This window comes from Choloepus didactylus, chromosome 17, assembly GCF_015220235.1.
Source record: "Choloepus didactylus isolate mChoDid1 chromosome 17, mChoDid1.pri, whole genome shotgun sequence".
Lineage (NCBI taxonomy): Eukaryota > Metazoa > Chordata > Mammalia > Pilosa > Megalonychidae > Choloepus > Choloepus didactylus.
This window is the reverse complement of record NC_051323.1, coordinates 48,743,567-48,763,001: the sequence shown is the minus strand read 5'-3', so window position 1 is coordinate 48,763,001 and position 19,435 is coordinate 48,743,567. Positions and strand designations below refer to the sequence as shown.

General features: G+C 38.2%; 1 protein-coding gene across 7 annotated transcripts in view; it reads right to left on the bottom strand.

Moving 5' to 3' along the window:
* Nucleotides 1–19,435, bottom strand: part of THADA (THADA armadillo repeat containing) — a 400,812-nt gene that overhangs the window by 157,676 nt on the left and 223,701 nt on the right. For 5 of the 7 annotated variants that reach the window (XM_037806790.1, XM_037806789.1, XM_037806794.1 and 2 more), the window contains exon 29: nt 1,215–1,383. In XM_037806790.1, the coding sequence (XP_037662718.1) occupies nt 1,215–1,383 (169 nt within the window). Of the gene's footprint in view, nt 1–1,212; nt 1,384–19,435 lie in introns of those variants that run through there. The other 2 variants (XM_037806792.1, XM_037806795.1) reach the window with 2 other exon arrangements.

The following is a 19,435-nucleotide window of genomic DNA, read 5'->3' as shown; positions in this document are numbered from 1 at the left end:
TGACTTCTTGCCCACCTGAAGCTTTCTATATGCTGTTCTCTCCGTGTGGGAGTCACTTTTCTACCCTTCACTTGGCTAACTTCTTCCAGTTTTTGCTTAGACGTCACTGTCTCTCAAGACTCCTAAGACAGGTCTGGTTCTCCTGCTCTGTGCACCCCTAGAACTTAGTACACGACACTGTAATTGCCTACTTTCTGGTCTTTCTTTGTCCACTACTCTACTGGGTCCTTTATGGTAAAGACTGACTCAGTCACTGTTTTGATTATGACACATTATTATGCAGTAAGTACTCAATAAATATTTGTTGAATATATAAAACAGGAAGGAAGGAAGGCAAGAAGGTAAGTCTACCATGCATTCTCACCTAGGAGTAATCAGTCACTAGAAATATTAGTTTCACTATGGTACAGGCTCATTAAAATTACAATAATAGCAATAGTAACAATTCATATATCTATATCTCAAAGCTATCTCTCAGCTCTGCTCATAAATCAGGAGCACAACCTGACCTTTATTGTCTACCCCCAGCCCCACCCCAGCGTGACTGACCACAGCAGCCACATTAACAGGTCTTCTCACCAATACCATCTGCCCCCAAGTTTACAGTTAGGATTTTAAAAGGACAGTCCTAATAAGAAGTCTACTTCTCATAGATTTGTTGTATTTTAATACTTTCTAGAAGAAATGTTAGATGAAAACAATAAATATTCAAAATAAAAAGCTTCATCTGCAGCCCAGAAAACAGGAGAGTAAGTTTGGTTATTGCCATCCGATGTACCACGGTTGTGTGCTACGGCAAACTGTCCCTGATATGTCTAAGATGCTGAGCTTCTTGGGCTAACCTCTCTTTTGAGGAATGCTCACAGCCTCACCCAGTTTAGGGTGGGGCCCAGAATTTCTGCAAACATACCTGATGAAAAAGACAAAACTTTTTCTGGTTCAGAGAGGTCAATAAATCCAAGTGGGAAGGTATGCTGCAGAAAACACAGGCCTTAATACAAAAGCCGATCTGACAGAATCACAGTATAATGCTGTACTTGTGTTTGTGATAAAAAAAGCACACTTAGAAAACACCTTTTCTTTCAGCAATAGGAAAGAGTTCTACAGATAAAGTTAAAAGTCTGTATATCATGTCTTTACCTGCTAACAGTAAGTGAAAAGCCAAAGTTCATCCTTCAGTATTTGACAGGAGCCACACAAGCAACATCACTTACCTGGAGAAGTGTCCCATGAATATGGTTTTGCCGGAAACACTGGTCAGTGCAATTGGGTAGTCTGGCCAAAAGAGTTCGTATAGTATTTGGGATTTGGTCTACCATAACAAATGGCACCAAGGCACGAGCTGCCATTTCACGGGACCGGTAGACAGGCGAGTGGCCACACCTGGGAAGAATAAAAACACGTGACCATTCAATACTCATCTCCACATCCAGGTCTTTGTATATGCTGACAGTCATCTAGTTCTGGAATATTCAAGATGGGGAGGTAAGGGGTTTGTTCTTTACTCCAAATGATGCTTTTTGTACTTCTGTTAGTTCTATTGGTGACTCTGCTTTGGTTATAAACATCATTCCCATCTTTAATTCCATCATGGGATAAATGTAAATAGGCTTTGGGAATAAGACAATGAATAGGTAGTAGCAAAACTAACTTACTCCTCAACAATCAAACACGTCTTCATTGGGCACCTATAATGAGAAAAAGCGCCCTGATACTGCCATGAACAATAAGACAGACACTACTGTCTTCGAGGACTTGTTGGCAAGAAGAGAAGTACATCTGAGAAGATGACAGTACTGGAAAAATGATAAGTGATTTTCACATTTATCTTCAGAGGAGGATAAAGATTGTAGATCGTGGTATTTAGGACGGAACTCAGGAAACATGCCTGATTCAAGCAGGCCAAGAGAAACCAGAAAGTCATTTCAATCAGGGACAATAGTACAAAGCAATCGTAGAAATGCACAAGGTATATTTGAGAGAAAAGAGTTATATGTGTCTGCTTGAACAACAGAGGAAGCCAGGGCTGAGAAGTGGGTCAGGCCAGACTGGGGAGTGCCACAAGTGGAAGACGACATGGTTTGAACTTTTTAAGAGAACAGGAGATGGACCCTCAAGTCAACAAACCCTTAACTCTGGGCTTACTCATACCCAAAGAGCTTGAATAGAAGCCAATGCTTAAAATATGAGAAAGTCATGGACAAGTGGTATTTTGAGATTCCACAAAGTCATTGAAAGGCAGGTTGTCTAAGAGCCTCTTGACTTTGTAAACATTCAGAACCCAAGATTCCATAACCATTTTGTTGAAACTGTGCACTTAAGAGCCTTCACAGATATAGGATTATTTGAAAAGGAAGTCCAAAATGGTAAGTCCTAGCTTAAATAAATTCTTGACTGGTACTCTCAAGTCTGCATGATCTTTGATCCAGTTTTCAAAATAACTCAAGTTACAGAAATATCTCTGTGTTTAGATGCCAAGACAAGAATGGGAAAGATCAGAGGATGCAGATTCTGCAGGAGAAAGAGATGGTCTCTTGGCTTTTTCCAAAATTAAGCAGTGTTTTTCAGTTACTGATATTTAGGACAAGAAGGAATTGCTGGTTAGATCTAGGCCATTAGGGCTATCTGGCCATATAGGCTTAGCTTGTAGAGGGACAAAGCCTGATGAAATGTTTCTAACAACCCAGAGGTATCACCGACATGCCATAATATTAGAATTAAAAATACAAATACAATTTCTGCACAAATTGAACAACCTAAGCAGAATTTCATCATGGTGGGTGGGGAGAGGGAGGTAGGGAGGAGAGAGGAGAAAGGTAAATCTTTCCCTAAGAGGGTAGGGCGATCTGCGGGTACTTTCAGAATAAGAAACTCACCATACATCATTCTTAAGGAAGACACTGAGGGCTAAGGTAGCTAGAGATTCCCCAGTGATCACTGACTAAGTTCCGACAACTCACCCAAACTCACCCATTTTCTCACATTTATTTCTCCTTTAAAATGTTTAAATGTATAATCTGTAATTGGCAAATGCAATAAAATGTTTGCTTTGGCCTATGGCGGGGGTGGGGAGCAGTATGAGAAAATCTCACTTGAGATATAATTAACAAATGACCTCAGCACAGCACAGTCATTTGTCAGAAGCTTCCCTGTCTGTCTGCTCCCCACCCCTCCAACACACACTTTGTGTTATAGTGTGTTTTATGTTACCGAAAGGGCTCTTGTATATAAATGTTTCTTTTCAAATACAAATAACTCTGACATGGTTACAGATGTTTAGTTTCCAATTAGCAGTAACTGTACACTAAAGAATGCCCCTCCTTTTGCTTCTGAACTTTTGCAAATGATGATTTCCCAAAGTAATCTGGCATTCATACAGGAGAAAGAACGGAAAGTGGGAAAAGTGCCAGAATTTTCTGCTTTCGGATACCCAGTGTTAGGGTACTTTCCAAATGCACACAACCAGGTTAAAAGGCAAAACAAAATCTCCTCTCAAAAAAGTAATGCAATTACAGAAAGAGAAGAAGCCTATTTTTAATGTAATATTTAATTAACATTCACTATAAAGCAATGATTAAATGTAATTTCAAACTCCTTTCTATTGCAAATTGTTTAAATGGAAAAATAGATCCTAGTCAACATTTAAAAATATAGATACAACCATTAAGCAGAAAAGCTTTTCCCAGTAATTGTTTTGTCAGCTTTTGGGGAAGGGGAAAGCCTGATGAGAAAATGTAACTTTTCTTTAGCGGAATGTGGGCTGGGGACTGAGGGAATCTACACACAGTCCTTTCAGCCTCAATTGGAGTTATATTTTAAGCTAAACTTCATCTTTCCTCTGGACAGTCTTCTAGTTTGGCTCAGTAAATGTTTCAAAATCAAAATCAAATTCCAAAATCAAGCAGAGATGCCCTTCAAGGACTGAAAATTAAAACACCTGGATTTTTCACCTGCTTATGACTTGGACAAGTAGCTGTATATGTCTCTCTGAGTATCAGTCCAGGGAATTTCCAAGAGAACACTCCAAAATAAAGATGCCTTGGAAATAAAAAGTGCACTATACCTATATCTAGCATATTCTAGGAAGTCCAGGCCTCTAACTGACCCCAATAAGACAATTAAGACTGTGGGATGAATTTTATATTGTTTTAATTAGAAAAAGATAGAACAGCAAATTAATGATATGAAGAGAGAGGATTTCCCCTCTCCATTAAAAATGATGGGGAACAGTCTCAAGCCCCTCTAAAAAGAAGTGGAAGAGCCTCTACCTCCCTAAGTCTCAATTTCTTCTGTAAAACAAAGCAAATATTTTGGGATTTCAAAGTTCCCTTCCATTTCTAACATTCTTTAAAACATTTTCCTCAATAGCCCTGGCTATGCTCTCAGCCTGAATACCACCAGGTCCTGCACAGAATCTGCAGGCCCAGGCAGACATGAGTCTCTTTAAACCCCTGGCTCTCTCACTCCAACAAATCCTTTCCGTGTTCATTTTAATCACATATTTATTGATTGCCTACCATGTTCTCAGTACTATGAGACAGGAGAAATGACACATGTGTACCAGGAATACTTGCATCCCATTTAGCCCTTGGCAGTTAGTAAAAGGCCTGCACACACATTATCTCTACCATGCAACACTCCTATAAAACAGACAGGCTACTGTAAGTCTAAATTAACAGATGAAAAATAAAATGAAGCTCAGAAAGGCTAAATGGACTCTCCAGAATGTGTAACAATCAGTGTCCAGACCCAAGATAGAGTTTTTTTGGCTACTCCAAGCTGTAGCTCACATCTGGATATCAAGGGAACATAAAGAAATACCTTCCAGCTAATAAAAAACACAAACTTTAGTTTACAAGTACGTGGAAAATCTCTAAATGAATGACTTTTTAACATTTTTTTTGGATCATGAAAACATTTTAGAATCTAATATAAACTATGGACTCTCTCACAAGGGAAATGGACTTATGAACATATACACACAATTTCCCATACAATTTCGGGAGGTTCACATGTGATTCTTGGTACGCATCTAAAGCCCATGGGGCAGTGTTTCCCAGATCCCAGGGTCAAGAATCTCCAGCTGTTCCTTTGCACACATTGGATGACTACACAGCACGGCTGTCAAGTACGTGCTGTACTTTAGAGATAGAGAGGAGGAGAATAAGATGCTGCTCACAGGGCACCAACAGCTTAGAGGCAGATAGAAAACCTGATGATCACAAATCAGGGGTACCACGACATGTAGCGGCACAGAAAAAGGAAGCAGGTAGGGTAAGTTGGAACAGCTTTCTGAAGGTGATAAAGCACCTTCAAATGATGGTGATATACACTTTTGGAGCCCTGGGGAGTCTAGAATGCAGTGTTCTGAGCAGAGAGGGATCATCCCCTTCACTCTGCCTCCTTGCCCTGAGGGGTGGGTGAGCTTTTCCTAGGCGTTTCCCTCTTACATTTGCCCTCAGAATCGGTTCCAGTTTTCCCAAAAGTTTTCACATGTAAATGGCCAGACATCACCAAGAGTGTCTCTGCTCACCCACACCTGTAGGTCAGGCACAGGAGACATATTCTGAGTGCCAACCACCAGCATGCATTGGGTTAAATACCAGAGAATCAGAAAGTCCCTCCCAGGCTACAAGGAACCTACGGTCTACAGGGGAAGATGGGCAAATCAGCCAGTGATTCCCAGGGCCAAGAGACATCAACACAGGCTGCACAACCCAAGGGCGGGGGGGGGACGGTGGTCTGGGGGATCACATCTAGCTGTGCCCAAGTGGGATCATGCAGAAAGAATACCTGGGTGTGGCAAGCAAGAAGGGCCCTCCTAGGCCTGCACCCTTTGCTACATGAACCCGAACTTTCTCGGAGCAAACAGTCAGAAGGAAGGGAACTGAGGTTTATTAATTGCCTACTGTGTGCCAGGACTGGCTATGTGCTTTATACACACTATTTCATTTACTTCATTAAATTTTTATTACCAGGTCAGTATTATCTCTATTTTAAGATGAGGAAAGTGAGGTTTCCCAACATACTTTAGGTCGTAAAACTTGCAAGTGGCAGATCTTGCATTCTAATCAGGGTCTGCCTACTTGCAAAATGCAGTTTTTCTAAGACTTTATAATGCAGTTGCCTCATATACTCACTCAGCCTGATCACAGTGAGCTACCAGTGACTTTCAGAACCAACCTGTCTCTAATTGACAAAATGTTTAGCAGAACAAAAGAGATGCTGCTGATAATAGCTAACACCTACTGAGCATTTATTAAGGTCAGACAGTGTTAAAAGAAGTGTTGCCCAATTGAATCTTCTCAACAAGTAAAATGGCTGAGAGAAAATTGTCAGGCAATATGGGGGAAGTAGCTTGGAACTGAGAGGACTCTGTAAGGCCCAGTGGCCTTGACCGGGTATACCTATTTCACAGGAAGCAGAGTCCTCAGAGAAGTTGCAGGACAGCTTCAGGATCCAGCCAATATCTCCTTCTGTTCTTCCTCACTGACATAATTAATGTTTCCCCTTTCCTCTCCATTCCCAGACCTGGGTCCAGTCTACTCCTTGTTTTCCAGAGGTCAGGCTGTACATTGTATGATGCACATAACAGCATCAAACTTCTGCTGCTGATGAAAGTCACTTTTTGCTGTCACACCCCTAAGCCCCTAACTAAACTTTTTCAGGAATGCCATGTCCTTATTGTCTGTTTCTCATATATACCATGGCCATCTGCTCTTGGAAAATGATCATCTACTGACAATCTTAAAAGTCTGAGACAGCGCTACCTTTTGAAGTATCTTTGAATGTTGGGTGAGAAGCATCAGGTTGAGGCCTCAGGTTATACAATTTTAAAAACTTTCTACATGCTTTGTCAAGCCAACTACTGTTTTACCCTTTGAATGATGCAGGTCATTCTTGATGGGATGTCCCTTTCCCCCTTGTCCCCTTGGGGAACACATCTTCATCCCCTGAACTCTGCTCAGGTATTATCTCTTTGGTGAAATCTGACCACACCTACTCTGGTGGGACTCAATCACTTCCTTTTCCATGCCCTCCTACTGCACTGCATACTTAGCCCTGTCAGAGCAGGACACAGCTCACTTACCTTCACCTCCCCAGAGCCTAGGACGTCTACAGTAGTCCTGGGGAAACCTTATGTCTGCCAGACTGAAATGACCTTCAGAGTAAGATCAGGATTTTCAAAGTTCTTTATAACATAACACACAGCACAGGCATTAAGAACATATTCTGGAATCCAGCAGAGCTAAATTTAATCCAAGTCCTGCCACTTACTAGCTGTGTGAACTTTGGACAAGTCAGTAAACCTCCCAAATTTTTATCTTCTACAAAATGGGGGAGAATAATGACTTCTGAGGGTTGTAGAGAAGATTAAATGAGGTAATGCATGTAAAACACAAGGGCTATCAGATAGTTAAGGACTGATATGTGGTGCTATTAGGTGGAATAACATGAAAATTTAAAAGCACTGTCCACATGAATAAACACCTTGTTTTTCTCTAGTGTTTTCAGTCTCAATTGGCTGAGGACACAGAATCTTGCCTACATCAAACATGCTCCAAATGCTCACAAAGACTTACTGCCCCACTCCAAAAGGAGCTGGAAACAGGAGAAAGAGGATTGAGTTTCTTTGGGGCCTTATTAACTTGTTTATGTGAGGCCCAATGCTTTTATTCTCTAGGTCTGGAGCCCAATTCTATTTCTGTCAATTCTAGTACTATTTCACCAAAGTTTTCTTTTTCCTTTTTGTTGTATGTGGTTCCTAGTTTCAAATCATGGCCTTCAGGAAAACATGTATATGTGTGGGAATGTGTGCAGGCATAAAAGAGAGAAACCACTAAAAAAATAAGTTTTTACCCAGAGGATTTGCAAAGGCTGACATTTCAGCATGTCTTGTGACTATTAAATATGTTTTTGTTATAATTGTGGCTTTCCTGAAGCCCTTCTCCCCACATTCTCAGGTGAGTTCACTGACTGTTTGGGCTGCCAGATTCTCTACCTGCCCCTCCTTCACCAACTTTCAGTTCATCAAAGGACCTACTGCTACTACCACTTGAACTACTTGCTCCTTTTCCTGCAAATCAAACCACTAGCACTTAAAAGTTACATTTATTGTAATCTTGCCCTCTGCAGAGCTCATGGATTTCTTTATTCAAATATATTTCTTGGAAGGCTAATGGGTTCAGGATATTTGATGTGTGATTTTTAAAAATCCTTGGTCTGGGTGGAGACGGAGAATAAGAGCAGTAGACAGCAGTTATGCTAAAAATTGCACATTTCCAGATCTCCTGGACAAAAAAAATACTTACGTATCTGCAGTTAGAATATTCAGTTAAAATCTTTATCTACCTGAACAGCAAAAAGCAGTAGAAGCTCTTTACAAATCAACTCTAATCAACATGCTAAAACCTTTTTAAAAAATATTTTTATGAAGAAGTGTCAATAAGAAGAAGCCACAACAGAGTATTTGAATACTTCAGTGTGTAACCACCTGGGACAAGGCCCAACCACAAAGCTGAAGCCTTAGAAGATGCAACTTTCCAGTTGCATCCGCCCTGCCTCCAAGTTACCAAGGCTATAACTAGTCATAGGCTGTTAAATCTCAAAGTGGTGAAAATGGCAGCTGCTGAGAGCTGGGAATCTACCTCCATCACCTTAAAAACCTTCTACTTGCCCATGCAAGAACAGGCATGACATTCAGCCACGTATGTGGCAAGGACACAGGATCACAGATGTGATGGCTACTTGTACTCATACCATTCGGATAAGTGTTAGGAAATAAATGAAGGGAGTTTTCCAACAAGGGGGGGTGGAGATATCCAGTGTGGTACTTACTTTGAAAAGCTCTTTCAACAATGCTCTTTAATTATTCAAAATTACAAATATTTCTTAAACAAATGAAAGGATGCATGATTTATGAATGCTAATTCCTGGTTACTTGCTGGTATCAAAACATAGAGATGAAGTACAAAAATTTTATTTCATAATGAAATTTCTTTTCATTCTTTCATCATTTTTGGCCTAAACAATAACAAATATAATCTGAAACTGGATTTTTCAGACTCCAGTTAAACATTGTAGACAGCTAGAAGAAAGTTTTTCTCTGGTGCAGTGAAATGTGGTATACCTTAACAATGATTCTTTCCTAACTCTAGAATAAACATGGAGAAGACGTTACAGCAACATAAATATAAACACTGGAAGCCCTAGAGATTAAATGTGAATCATTAATTTTGTTCTTTATCCAAAATAAAACGGAGTATTTTAAAGGAAAAAACTATAAATATCCAACATAAACAGTATAAAATTTTCCTAAGTAATAAAAAGAACAACTAGATTCAGTTTTAAATTTTGGCATAATCCTCCCTCCCAATCCCTCTGCAGATTTTCTCTCTGACTTTGTATCAACAAGCCACATACTGGTCTACTGATCTCTTCATGCTACAGCTGGAAAAGTATTCTGGATCCATCCCTGGGGCTCCAGGGCTGGGTTAAGTTATGTGCAGGTCAGGAGCTGAGGGCTCAGCTCTTGCTTATGCAGACTGAGGGAAAGAGCTGCACATTCCTCTCAACAGAAAAAATCCTTCACATCTTTTCTGCTCTGACTCCATAAAAGACCAAGACACGAGTGCATTCAGGCAGCCACTGAGTCATTAGTGGGGTTGAACATAATACTTGCCCTCAGCATGCCTTCTCCTTTCCTTGCAAGCAGTGGATGGGTTAGAGAAATCAGTCCTGAACATGCTGGTCTCTACTCAAAGGCCAAGTTCTCCAAGTGATTTAATACAGTTGAAATTCACCCTCCTAACCATTATAGCATGTAGTTCAACATTTACAGTGAGGGATTTTTCAGTTCAAACACAGGGTGCTGGATGGCCAATTTAAGAAACTAAACAAAAGTATAGACAGAATTTAATTTCTTTCTTTTAACCCCAATAGATATATGGGGGAAGAGTTTGGGAAGGAATGTTTCTGCTCCACCACCCCACCCCCACCCTTTTCCTAAGTTTTTCTTTGCAGCTTTCAATATTTCCAAAAATTATGGTAGCTCCCTAATGCCACAACAAATATAAATTAATTTTTCTGCATTCAAAGTACCCTAAATCTAGCCCAAGACTTGCTGGACACATAGGTGCTGAGTAAATCTTTGTTTGCCCAACAGAACTTGATTTTTCAGGTGATCATTTATCTCTGAAAAGGTATTAAAACCTTGTAAAATCTAAGCATGCTGTGAGTCAATTACAGCGCAAGTGAGGGCTCAACATACACAGAGGATAATTTAAAAATAAACACTTTTAATGTAAACAATTATATTAACTTCCCTTTTGACAAGAATTTGTGACATTTCTGGAAGAGTCTAATACTCATGCTAAAATCCAATGAAGGAAAGAGGAAGAGAAGGTAGGAACATTCACTGAGTGTCTGCTAGATGTCAGGCAATGTGTTAGAGAAACTTTCAAATAGTTTATCTCATTTTTAGTACTCACATAAACTCTTTGAAATATGTATATAATACATATTGCATAAACATGTAAATTTTCAATCTAGAAGGTCCAGTGGCAACATATACAGAATGATGAGTTGCCAAATAAAATGTAATCACAACCAAGTGAAATGCCTTGTGCCAATTTGTAATGGATGTAGAATCCTTTATAAGCAATTTAACCCACTAATTCCAATGATTAGAACTCAAATTTGAAGATGCCATAAAATGAATTGGTGGTCTAAATGTGTTTCCTACTACTCTAAACACTATTTAACAAAACAAAACCCAAAGCTTTACAATGTAGCATCTTTAAGGAAGGTAGATAAGTCACCAGGACATAATAATTGATCCAAAGTGATCCACCAAATTGTAGTATTTGTAGGACAGCCATAAACCATGACTTTATGATAAATCCCATCCCAGACTGGACAGGTTGCCCAAAGGCTGTCAATATTGATTACCTTGGGTCAAATCGCCTACAGTCATTCAAACTATAGTATCTATTTAGAGACAAGTTCAAACTGCTCAAGAATAAAAATCTTTTATTTTTAATGACAAGAAGAGATACGAACAGGTCAGAAAACTGGCTGAAGCTTCATGGGCTTAAGGAAAAAATAATACATGTCGTCATCAGCTTTAAGAGACTATTTTAGTGAAGTGAAACGTACTGGGAAGCAGAAGCTCCTACATAGTTCCCCTTGTGTGCTTTAAGTGAGGCTGCATTTAAAACTCACCCACAAATTAAAATATTAGTATCTAGCAATGTGGTCACAGGCAAGTTACATAATGTCCTTTCACATCCTCATTTGTAAAAGGAGATTAGAGTAAGTGATCTCTAGGGTATCCTTCAATAACAAAATCCAAATAATTCAATGGGCATTCCAGACAGATACCTATCCTTTTTTTATTCCAAAATATCTTTATGACTTCTCTTGACTTGTTCCATTGATTAATCGCATTATATTCATGCTGAATATAAAAGTTTCATGTCTAATACTAACCACCTTCAATCTTTCTACACTTAGAGCCAATTTTCTCCAGTTTGAGCCTCTGTGGAAGTGGAGAACAAATGACCAATGTTTTCTACCCAGGAAAACCCTTCATTAACTATATTGGAATCCTGTTATTAAATCACCCCTTACTTGTCCCTTCCACAAGCTAAAGAAAAAAAACCCTGAAACACCCCAACTCCTTGAATCATGAAGAACCTGTTCTCCACAACCTAGTTAATTATTTTGCCTCTACATAGAGGTGAATGGATCTTCCCAACACTATCTGCTAAAACGATGACTGCACTACTGCTAATGAGGGAAATTTTTTTTTCTAATGTATTTTTTTTATTAAATTCAGTTTTATTGAAATACATTCACACACCATACAATCATCCATGATATACAATACAATCCACTGTCCACAGTATGATAACATAGTTATGCATTAATCACCACAATCTATCTCTGAACATTTTCCTTATATCAGAAAGAACCAGAACAAGAATAAAAAATAAAAGTGAAAAAAGAACACCCAAATCATCCCCCCCATCCCAACCCATTTGTCCTTTAGTTTCTATCCCCATTTTTCTATTCATCCATACACTAGATAAAGGGGGTGTGATCCACAAGGTCTTCACAATCACACTGTCACCCCTTGTAATCTACATTATTATATACCTGTCTTAATGAGGGAAATTTGAGCAATTTTTTAATTTGATTTTTCTGCAGGGAAATCAAAGTACAGATTACAGAAAAATCATGCAGAAAATACAGAGCTCCCACATACCACCCCTTGCACACAGAGTGTTCCCTATTAGTAATGCTTTGGTATCTTTGTCACAATTGATAAAATAATATAAACGATAAACTATAGTCCACAATTTACACTAGAGGTCAATGTTTGTGTTGTACAGTTCTATGTTTTTTTAAAATTTTCACTCTACTAACATGTATACAATATAAATTTTCTCCTTTTAATCACATAAAAATATATAATTCACTGGTGTTAACTACATTCTCAAGGTTGTACTACCATCACCACCATCCATTACAAAAACTTGATAATCACTCCAAAGAGAACCTCTGTACCTATTATGCACTGACTTCCCATCCCCTATCCCCATCTCACCCACTGGTAACCTGCATTCTAGCTTCTGATTCTAACAAATTTGCTTGTTCTAATTATTCCACATCAGTGAGATCTATATATAGTGAGGTTGTCCCTTTGGGTCTAGTTTATTTCATGCAACATCATGTCTTCAAGGTTTATCCATGTTGCCGCATTTATCAGAACGTTATTTTTTTAACAGTTGAATAATATTTCTATATATATATATCTCACATTTTGTGTTTCCATTCATCTGTTTATAGATACTTGGGTTGCTTCCATCTTTTGGCCATTGCAAATAATGCTGCTATGGACATCAGTGTGTAAATATCAATTTGAGTCCCTACTTTCAATTCTTTGGGGTATGTATCTATATATACCAAATTGTATGGCAATTCTATACTTAGTTTCTGAGGAACCTCCAAACTGTTTTCCAAGTGACTGTACTACATTACATTCCTATCAACAATGAATGAATGATACCATTTCTCCACATTCTCTCCAGTACTTGTTATTTTTCCCTTTTTTAATAATATGCATTCTAGTGGGTGATTTTAATTTGCATTTCCCTACTGGCTAATGATGTGGAGCATTTTTCATGTGCTTTTGCCATTTGTATATCCTCATTAAAGAAATGTCTAAGTCTTTTGATGATGTTATAATTAGGTTGGTTGTCATCTTGTTGAGTTGTAGGATTTCTTAAATATTCTGGATATTAAACTTTTATCAGTTATGTGCTTTCCAAATATTTTCTCTCATTCTGTAGACTGTCTTTTTACTTTCATGATGAAATTCTTTGATGCACAGAAGTTTTTAATTTTGATGGAGTTTTACTTATCTATTTTTTCTTTCATTGCTAGGGCTCTTGTTGAAAAGTCTAAGAAATCACTGCCAAATGCAAGGTCCTCAAATGCTTCTCTATGCTTTCTTCTAAGAGTTTTATACCTTCAGTTCTTATCTGTAGGTCTTTGATCCATTTGAGTTAATATTAAGGTCACACCGTTTACTGGTGTGAGATAGCAGTCCAACTTCATCTTTTACATAAGAATATCCAGTTTTCCCAGCACCACTGGTTCATTCCCCATTTAATAGACTTGGCACCTGTGTCAAAAATAAGAAATGAGGATTTATTTCTGAACCCTTAATTCAATTCTGAATGACTGTATGTCTGTCCTTGTGCTAATACCATACTGTTTTGATTACTGTAACTGTGTAATAAGTTTTAAGACCAGATATTGTGTATACTCCAACACCGTTCTTCATTTCCAAGATGGTTTTGGCTATTCAGGACCCATAATCATTTCATATAAATTTGACAATTGGCTTTTCCATTTCTGCAAAGAAGGCTTTTGGAATTTTGACTGGGAATGTTATGAATCTACAATCACTTTGATTAGAATACACACCTTAATAATATTTAAGTCTTCCAATCCATGAACACAGCTTGTCTTTCCATTTATTTAGGTTTTCTTAGATTTCTTTTAGCAATCTTTTGTAATTTCCCATGTACAAGTCCTTCAGATCCTTGTTAAACTTATTCCTAGACATTCTGATTTTTCAGTTGCTATAGTAAATAGAATTGTGTCCTTAATTTCCTCTTCAGATAGTCTATTTCTAGTGTATAGAAACAATACTGATTTTTGCATGTTGATCTTCTACCCACCACTATGCTTAGCTCACATATTAATTCTAATAGATTTGTCGTGGATTTTTCTGGATTTTCTAATCTATGATGTTATCTGCAAAAAGAGAAAATTTTACTTCTTTCTTTCCAATCTGGATGACTTTTATTTCTTTCTCTTGCCTGATTACTCTGGCAGGAATGTTCAGTACAATGTTGAATAACAGTGATGATAGCGGGCATCCTTGTCTTATTCCAGATCTTAGAGGGAAAGCTTTCAATCTTTCACCATTGAGTATGATGTTAGCTGTGGGTTTGTCATATATACTCTTTATAATGTTGAGGAATTTTGCATCAATTGCTCGTTTTCGAAGTGTTTTTATCATGAAGGGGTGCTGAATTTTATCAAATGCATTTTCTGCATGAATTGAGATAATCATGTGATTTTTTTTGCCTTCATTCCATTAATGTGATGTATTTCATTAACTGATTTTCTTATGTTGAACCATGCTTGTACACCTGGGATAAATCCAACTTGATTACGGTGTATAATTCTCTTAACGTGCTGTTGAATTTGGTTAGCTAGTATTTTTGTTGAGAATTTTGCATCTATATACATGGGAGAAAATGGCCTGCAATTTTCTTTTCTCGTGGTATCTTCCTGACATTGGTAGAAGGGTGATATAGGCCTCATAGAGTAAGTTAGGAAGTGTCCCCACCTCTTCAATCTTTTGGATGAGTTTGAGCTTTCTGAATTCTCCCCTTGTCCTTGGCTTTCACAAGTTTGGCTAGTATGTATCTGTGCATGGATCTATTCAAATTAATCCTGTTTGGGATTCGTTGGGATTTTTGGATGTGTATATTCATGTCTTTTGTTAAATTTGGGAAATTTGCTGCCATTATTTCCTTTTGCCTTTTCTCTCTTTCTTCTCTTTCTAGGACTACCATAATTCATATGTTGGTATGCTTGATGATATCCCACAGGTCTCTTAGGCTCTGTTCACTTTTTTCATTCTTTTTCTTTCTGCTACTCAGCCTGAATCATTTTAATTATCTGTCTTTGAGTTTACTGATTCATTCTTCTGCCAGCTCCAATCTCCTGTCGAAACCATCTAGGGAATTTTTCATTTTTGTTATTGTGGTCCTCAACTCTACTATTTCTGTTTGGCTCCTTTTTTTTTTTTTTAATATTCATTTTATTGAGATATCTTCACATACCATGCAGTCATACAAAACAAATCGTACATTCGATTGTTCACAGTACCATTACATAGTTGTATATTCATCACCAAAATCAATCCCTGACACCTTCATTACCACACACAAAAAAAACCAAGAATAATAATTAAAGTGAAAAAGAGCAATTAAAATAAAAAAGAACACTGGGTGCATTTTTTGTTTGCTTGTTTTTTTCCTTCCCCCATTTTTCTACTCATCCATCCATAAACTAGACAAAGGGGAGTGTGGTCCTTACGGCTTTCCCAATCCCATTGTCACCCCTCATAAGCTACATTTTTATACAATCGTCTTCAAGATTCATGGGTTCTGGGTTGTAGTTTGATAGTTTCAGGTATCTACTGTCAGCTACCCCAATTCATTAGAACCTAAAATGGGTTGTCTATATTGTGCGTAAGAGTGCCCACCAGAGTGACCTCTCGGCTCCTTTTGGAATCTCTCTGCCACTGAAGCTTATTTCATTTCATTTCCCCCTTTTGGTCAAGAAGATGTTCTCCATCCCAAGATGCCAGGTCTACATTCCTCCCCAGGAGTCACATTCCACGTTGCCAGGGAGATTCACTCCCCTGGGTGTCTGATCCCATGTAGCAGGGAGGGCAGTGATTTCACCTGCCAAGTTGGCTTAGCTAGAGAAAGAGGGCCACATCTGAGCAACAAAGAGGCATTCGGGAGGAGGCCCTTAGGCGCAATTATAGGGAGGCCTAGCCTCTCCTTTGCAGCAACAGTCTTCCCAAGGGCAAGTCCTGTGGTAGCGGGCTCAACCCATCAAACCACCAGTCCCCTATGTCTGAGCACATTAGCATGTTTGGTTCCTTTTTAAAATTTCTATCTCTTTACTGAGATTCTTACATTGTTCATTCGTCATTTTCCTGGTATCTATTTGTTCTTTCTTCATCTGTTCCTTTAACTCCTTGGGCATGCAGAGAATCATGTTTTTAAAAGTCTTTGTCCAGTATGTCCAAAGTCTGATCTTCTTTGTTGGTGGTTTCTGGATTCGTACCTTGTTCCTTCCTTTGGATGGGCCATCATTTCCTGTTTCTGTTTGTCTTGGAATTTTTAGTTGCACATTGTAAACTTTAATATTTTTAAGTATAAACTCTGCGATTTAGTCCCTAGGCTGTCTGGTCCTTAAGTTTGTTTCCACCTAGTGATATGACAGATACTTCCATGAGGACAGCAGCTAATATTAACAAATAAACCAATGCAAAAAACATTTTTCACAGTCTGAAAACTTTGGCTCTGCATTTCCTGTTGCTCTCTTTCAGAGTTTAGCCCATCTATCATGAAGATCATCCCAAGGCAATATGAAGCACAGCTCCTCTCCCTCTTTTCCGAGCCTGCATCTGGTTGTGCTTGCTCTTGGACCTAGGAACTCTTCCATTTACAGGAATTTGAATGCTCCCTCTGCTCCCTATGAAACAGACTTTCTACCCCTACTGGATGTTCTATTGTATGACTTATAACTGGTAATCCTTTACCCCAGGGCACTGTGAGTCAATTGTTCCATACACTGTTTTAACTGTCTGCAAGTTGCTTCTGCCTTCAGGACAAGTCCTGGGAAGGCAATTGAAGATGAATTTCTTGGTTCAGTTTTTCAGTCTGCCACCTGATAGACTGGTACCAGCAAACAGGCACACAGTAGGAGCAGAGAGGTTACACTGGTCCCTCCAGAACAGGGCTGGGGACCCACAATGGGAGTGCAAGTTGGCACCACACAGCACCAAGGAGAGGCTACAGGAAGGGCCAGCAAGGGCAACATAACCCTCTCCTACTATTTTTCAGATCTGCATTTGCTTGATTAGGCACTCGCCCAATAACCACAACCAATTAACTGTTTTCTGGAGTTCTGAGGAAATGGCTCTGTCATTTTTTGCTTTATCAAAATTGCTGCAGGAGAATGACACCCTGGAGTGTCTTACACCACCATCCTGATCTTCTGGAAGCCAGGCAAGTTGTTTTTGCTAAAGCTATTTAATGCCCCCCTCATGTTTCCTAGCAATACTTAAAGCTAAAATCAGAAAGAAAGAATTAAAAAATAAAAACAAAAACAGAAAACAAAGTACATGGAAAGTTTTGAAACATTCCACAAAACTGTAATTTTTTTGGCCTGGAAGTATACCACAAAAGAACATGGGATATTGAGATGTTAGCAACAGACCCACCCCAGGAAAACATCTTTTCTCAAATGAGGGCTGCACTTAGATAAGTTGCATCATACTTCAGCAAGCCTATAGCATCTCAAACAAATTATTGCTAGCCTTATTTTTAAATACCTTCACGGAAAGTTTTACACCTTCCTTTTGTTGCTTCATTGCCCATGTTTATACTCTGTTAAATTGAAAAAGTATTTCTTTAAGTATAATTATACTCTTTCTTGCTGCAATTTGACTGTTTTTCTGGTTCTACATGCTAGGGAACCTATGCCTAAAAGAATAACCTTTTGACTTGTGTCTGGAATAAGAATAAGAATGCAAACAACCCAATTAAAAATTGGGTAACAAAAAAACTCCAAATAAATAAATAAAAATTGGGTAAAAAGCTTTAAACAGACACTGAGTAAGGAAGATATATGAACGGCAAATAAACACAGATAAAGACGCTCAATGTCATTAGTCTTTAGGGAAATTTATGAAAACCACAAGGAGCTATCACTACACACTCCCTAGAATGGCTAAAATTTAAAAGTCTGAGCATATCAAGTGCTGACAAGGATGTGGAACACCTGGAACTCATATTCTGCCAGTGGGAATATAAAATAGTACAATCAGTTTGGAAAACAATTTGGCAGTTTTTTGAAAAGTTAAATGTACACCTACCATACAAGCCAACCATTTTACTCTTCGGTAATTACTCCAGAGAAATACATTCATGCAAACTCTTATATATGAATGTTGCTAGCAGCTTTATTTGTAATAGCCCCAAACTGGAGACAACCCAAAAATCCATCAACAGGTGAATGCATAAACAAATTGTGGTATATCCATATAATGGAATACTATTCAGCAACTAAAGGCATTACTGATACGCACAAGAGAAAGGATGAGCAAGGATGAATCTCAAAATAATTATGCTGAGCGAAAAATCCAGGCCAAAAAAGAGCACTTTTCATATATTAGAATAACATTTCATATACATTAGAAAATTTAAGTTTTAAATTCTGTCTTGTTTTCCCTTCTCAGTCTCCACTCCATCTCCAGAACACCCCAAGTCTTCTCTTTCTCAGATTAAATAAGCTCACCTATTTCTTCTTGAATGCTTACAACCAAAATTAACATTTCGTTGCACTTTTTAAAAGAATCAAGTCAAGAAATGTTTAAATCTTGACAATTACATAAGAATTACAAACAAAACACTTTTTTTTTTTCCAGGAAAATAACCCAAATCTTCCACGTGCTCTTCTAGATAGGCTCAGAGAGAAAAAGTGACCTGTTAAAGTTCACAAAGGAAGTAAATGGACAAGTTCAGGTTTAAAGACAAATCTGCCTGACTCCAGAGCTGGTGCTGGTTCCAAAAACCAAATGTCCCCAAACTATAAGATTTTTTTTGCCACAATGGGTCTGAAAAAAACGTATCTAAAAAATTTTATTACTTTTAAGTATACTTGACAACTCAAACCATTCAACCAAGCAGTATCAAATTTGTTGGGCCAGCTTCAATAAACTCATCTGCATTTAATTGTATGATTTTCCATGTGGTCATTAAGGTGAAACAGATTTTTATTTTCCCACTTAAGTAGACTAAACCTGCTTCCTAATATCCTGAAAAACCTTTTAATTTTGCTTGCTTCATAATGAAAAGCCAATTTTCAACTCATCCCAACTTAACACAATTAGTGTACTATTTTTTAGTATAGTCCAAATGAATGCACAATGGAGACTGCTGTGCAAAGTTCGAAGATGAAACAAAATTGATTAACCGCATGCGCAACTCTTACCCCTAATTAAAAGTATACTAGTGTTACAAGTATACAATTTCATTGGCAGTGCTAT